The sequence below is a fragment of the Antrostomus carolinensis genome, unplaced genomic scaffold, assembly GCF_000700745.2.
Source record: "Antrostomus carolinensis isolate BGI_N321 unplaced genomic scaffold, ASM70074v2 scaffold3792, whole genome shotgun sequence".
Taxonomy (NCBI): domain Eukaryota; kingdom Metazoa; phylum Chordata; class Aves; order Caprimulgiformes; family Caprimulgidae; genus Antrostomus; species Antrostomus carolinensis.
The window spans coordinates 22,533-27,393 of NW_010298793.1; the positions used below are offsets into that span (position 1 = coordinate 22,533).

The window sequence follows — 4,861 nt, forward strand, 5'->3', positions numbered from 1 at the left end:
GTGGGTATCAATGGTTTTGCAGAGATGCAATCTTACTATAAAAGCAGTTACTTAGATACAGGAATATTTAGATTATACTAAAGATAACGTGTCATAATACAGCTTCAACTGTTACTTATAAACACAGCACCCATTAGTGGTACGTAATGCTCCTAAATGGTACAAGAAGTAATAGGCTAGTTCTGTTGGATTTACTCACTTCCTAGTTTGTCTCCAGTTATCGGCTCACTTAAAAGTAAAAGCTGTACAAAAAGCATAGAAACTTACTGTCCTTCCTTCACTGTTGAGGGTGCTTTGTTGAGTGGCTTTTTTTTTAACATATACAAAAAACAATGCTGCCTGCGGACTTCTTGCTTTGAATATAGTTAAAAGAATGAATTCAGGTATCTCGGAGAGGGGTAGGAAACATCTGGTCAGAATTCAAACCCAACCTTGCCAGTGGTTAAACGCTACCTTTCTCAGGTGTATTTATTAATCAAATACATTGGCCAAACCTTTCTATCTAGAACTGAAGACTTTCCATTTGTTGCAATACAAGATGAATTTCCCTTGAGTTAAGTTTGTCATTGCTGCTTCTGTTTCCTCTTGCTCTCCCCCTCTTGCAAAACGTAGCTGGTGTTTGAACTGTTACCCTGAGACTTCAGTTTTCATGAGCTGGAAAGCTTCCCAGTCAGCCTGGTCTTGTCTCAAAGATCACTTAAAAATTTTGGCTTCTGAACAGGGGCTCTTATTCCTTCTCCCCTCTCCTCAGCCCACACTCTCTGAAGTTCAGTAGAAAAAAAAAACCCTCGTTTTCTCCTAGTCATCTGTTTGACAGCTGCTCTGTAGCAACTTGTGAATATAAATCTTTTTTTGCAGTGACGGGGGAGTGTGCAAATCTTAATTCAGAAAAGATTTAGCTGCAAGTATGCTGGAAAAAGCTCAGTTTGAGTTGCCTGTTGATCTGTGCTTATAATACGATACTAAGGCTTGTTCACTCTGACACCTAAACAGACTCTGAAGGCTTGTTAAGCTCCTTGGGTCAAAGGTGGTAGGTGAGGTTTAAGGTTTGGAGATTGAGATCTTTGATGGCAGGAGCTGTTGTAGACATACTTTCTCAATGAGAAGTATGTCTTAGGACATACTTTCTTAGGAAAATGGGATAGATGTCTCTAGAGAGCAACTTCTTATAACAGTGTACGGTTTCATTCTGCTGTTATTTATTGTATAGCATGCTCTTGTATTAAGTAAGATGTGTGCTGGAGAATACTGGCTGGTCAGTGCCTACAGCTCTAGAGAGGTTTGCAGGTGCTGAGCTCAGTCCAGCATAACTGTCTCTAGGCACTGTAAGGCCAGCATGAGGAGAACTGATCGTGTAGTGTTTAAAAACCCTCGTTATACTGAGAAGCATAGCAGAGAGTGGTCAGCAGTTCTGGCGAAGCTTCCCTGTTCTTCCCTTTCTGCCTCTGAGTCCCAGGTCTGTTGCAGAAAATCAAGTTGAGGGAATTGTGTTGTGACTCTTGTCTGAAAACATGACAGTCCCAGATGATACGGGAGAAGAAAGAAACCTTATAGGTGGCAGACTTTTTGCTTTATGTTACAGGGTTTGCTTCATGCTTTTCTTGTCACAATAACTGTTGGCACAGTTGAGCAGCTCTTTCAATAGAAAGGTGGAATACTTACCTTGCAGGGATTTATAGCTTGTCATGTGGTCAGGATGCTGAGGCCCAAGTTGGGTTTTGCTACTGGAGTGTCTCCTCTTCTGTGATAGTTGGATACACAACAGTGTTTTCCTGACTACCTGGACTTATCTGGAGAAATCTGTATTTTATGTAACAGACTTGTCCACAAGTAAAAATGCTTCTCCTTATCCTACTTGTTATATACAGTACCCACCAAACTAATGCTTTGATATGTTATGTCATAATTTGGCACAGAACTAGACTGACAAATTTGGGGAAACTTGTGAGAAGAATCTCTGGAGTGCCAGTCCACTTTTTTTAACATATCCTCAGCACCAGCTGGCAGTTCTTTTAATTCCCTAGCAACTGGCTTAACTTCAGTACTGTCTTCGCAAGGATAGGGATGGATGTTTTTAATGAAAGGAAAGATCTCCTCTATGCTTCTAGATCTCACTCGCTCTAGAGAGGATGGAGATGATGTGGCACAGCCCACCCATTCATCAGGATTTTGACTCTTCTGTAATCTGGATATAGTAGAAAGTCCTCTTGTCATTGTCCCCTTCACCAAACCAACATACAATATACATGTTCTGGAGAAGCTACTAACATTGTTTTTTAAGAGAAATCAACAAAGCACTTGGCAATGGACAGCTTGTGACTGAGACGTTATTTTGGGTGGACTTCTACTTCGGCAGGTTTTGATGACTAGTTTTGGATTAGAATCAGTGTGTGAGAGAATGACTAATCTTGCAATTATTTCTCTGGGTATTTGTAGCCAAGAGCAGTAGCATATGCTGAGAGAAGTACATAGCAGGGATGGTGTCTACTACAGTTTGTGTATGCTTTTTACAGAAGTGGTGAGGCTTGCATTTAGCTGTTGCCCATTCAGTGTTGTACCTGGTTTCTGCTAAAGGATTTCCCAAATGGGGATAGAAATTGGTGCAATTTTTACTTGTCTTCAGCTGTTCCCTTGCTTCCTGAAACTTGTGGTTGGATAATCCTTTGACAATCTTGTCAAATTTGAAAGAAAAACATGAAACAAAAATACAGCCTTTTGCCAGGATGCTTTTACTTTCTGATTTTGGGTAAGACAGTCTCTTCTCCGGAACTTGTCAATCACTACCTGACCAAAACACTGGTTGGAAGGTGGTGTCATTGATGTTGGGTTTTGGTTTAGAGGTGACGTGGATTGTACTATTAACCCACCTTCCAGAGTACAAAGTTTATCTAATTGATTGGTGAGCTTATCATTTAGACTTCACAGGGACTTACGTGGCTGATGCAATCTACTGCGTACGATACCTCCTTCTGTTCTTTGATACTTGTTCAGTAAGTTGGGATGTGAAGGTTGCTAAACAGCACCAAGCGTCTAAGGGTTTAGACCAAACTGAAATCTTATATAGGAGGAGTCAATACTTGAACATTGAGGTAACTGGTATTTAGTTAGGTAAAATACTGGCATCTACGTGAAACTGGCGCTTGTCCTAAGCAAGTTATAGTAGCTTCAGTTTAATAAAAGTATCAGATTTTTGGCTCTGTTTGATAGAGGATTTTTAATCTACTGTGTTTGTGTTTACCTTGCAGTCTCTTTAGTCTCAATCTAGATACAGAGCTGCAGCAGTCTGTAGCAGTACTAGTTACTTACCAAACGGATGCTGTCACCAGGACACAGTAGCCTACTTAGGTTTCAGTTTTGTACAAAGAGGGAAGATCTATTAGTGACTGAAGTCTAGCACAGGCAGTAGATTCATTAACATGCACCTGCTCTTTTGCAGATTCAGAATCTGAAAAGTCATTAAGTGGTTTTGAAACAACAGCCTACTCATTAGAGGACAGCATGGATTCAAAAGATACAATAACTTCAAGCATGTCTGAAGAAAAGGTTTGTGGCAGTGGGGAGTCGCTGTCTAACGGAATCAAAAAACACAGGTAGGATGTTGCCTGTTTTTAAGGTGGTATAATATGCATTAATGATGAGTAAAATACCACAGGAATCTCTGAAAATTAACTGTGAAAACTTCTAAAACTTTGTTAGGGATGATTGACAAGTAGTTGGTTATGCTACAATTTTATAAAGAGTATTTTTCCAAGCCTAGTGTGCTCCTTTGCATCTTGCTTTTTGGTGATCGAATCTGAGTAAGTAAAAATAAACTATAATGTGCTATGTAAAAATGGACACACCTGTTTTTTAATAGGTCTTATTGAAATCTATGTGGATTTTAATTCCTTCATGTATCTTTAATGATCTATGCCTCCTATTGCCTCCTTAATTTTCAGTCATTTGATCCTTCTATCGGTATCAGGAATTAATGAAAAATATTGCTAGCCTGGCATCAGAAACTCAGATGTGAACAAAGGGAGTCTTATTCTAAAAGTCTCATCAATATTTTAGGTGCTTATTTCTTGTTGTCAGATGATCCATTTTTGTTTATTTCCGTGCTGATAAAGGAGGACAATAGGTCTGGAGTTAATGAGAAGTAATAGATACCACTATTCTCAAGTTTCAGTGAAGGGGCAATATGATGTTTGTGCTACAGATCAAGCCAGACTTCAGCATGTTTCAAGAAGACTACTTTGGAAGTGTTTTGAATGTGCAGAATGATGATGGGGACACCAGATTTCTGTAAAAACAGGAAATTAATATTTAATTTTACAGAAGCAAGCAAGTCATGCTTTAATTGCTTGGTATCTTAAATTGCAGTGACTGTTGAAGTATATGGTAGTGTCAGAGACCTGATGTTTCAAGGTTCTACCTCTGCATGTGTGTCCTTCTCATAGTAGGCAAAGACTAAGGCAAATGAGGGCTTGGGTGGAGTAATGGTGTGGTTTGGGAAGGTAACATAAAGCAGCTGACTAAGCATGCTGCTCTGTGCTGTTGTACTGTTAACAAGGTGGTATTTGTGGCCTTGGCTAAGTGCCTTTCCTGATTAGAGCAGGAAGTTCAGGGCTGGGAGGGAAGCACTAGGTGAAGGTGGACACCTGAATTGCATTCACTGCCTTGGGAAACAGTGAGGACAAAGAAGGCAATTTATGATCAAGATTAAAATAATGATGCATGTTGACAGTTTTAACAGGAATTGTTCTTTTGTTTACTATAAAAAAAATATAACTTGGCAAACTTCTGTGGTGCTGCATTACATTGTCAGACCTGTAGGGACCAGGTGACTGGAGGAGCATTTAAGATCTGGTTTTATAAGCAG

The 4,861-nt window shown here is 39.7% G+C and overlaps 1 protein-coding gene across 2 annotated transcripts in view; it reads left to right on the top strand.

Moving 5' to 3' along the window:
* Positions 1 to 4,861, top strand: part of OSBPL1A (oxysterol binding protein like 1A) — a 29,177-nt gene that overhangs the window by 4,924 nt on the left and 19,392 nt on the right. For both annotated transcript variants that reach the window (XM_010162548.1, XM_010162549.1), the window contains exon 2: positions 3,437 to 3,590. In XM_010162548.1, coding sequence (XP_010160850.1) covers positions 3,499 to 3,590 — 92 coding nt within the window. In that variant the 5' untranslated portion in view covers positions 3,437 to 3,498. The remainder of the gene's footprint in view (positions 1 to 3,436; positions 3,591 to 4,861) is intronic.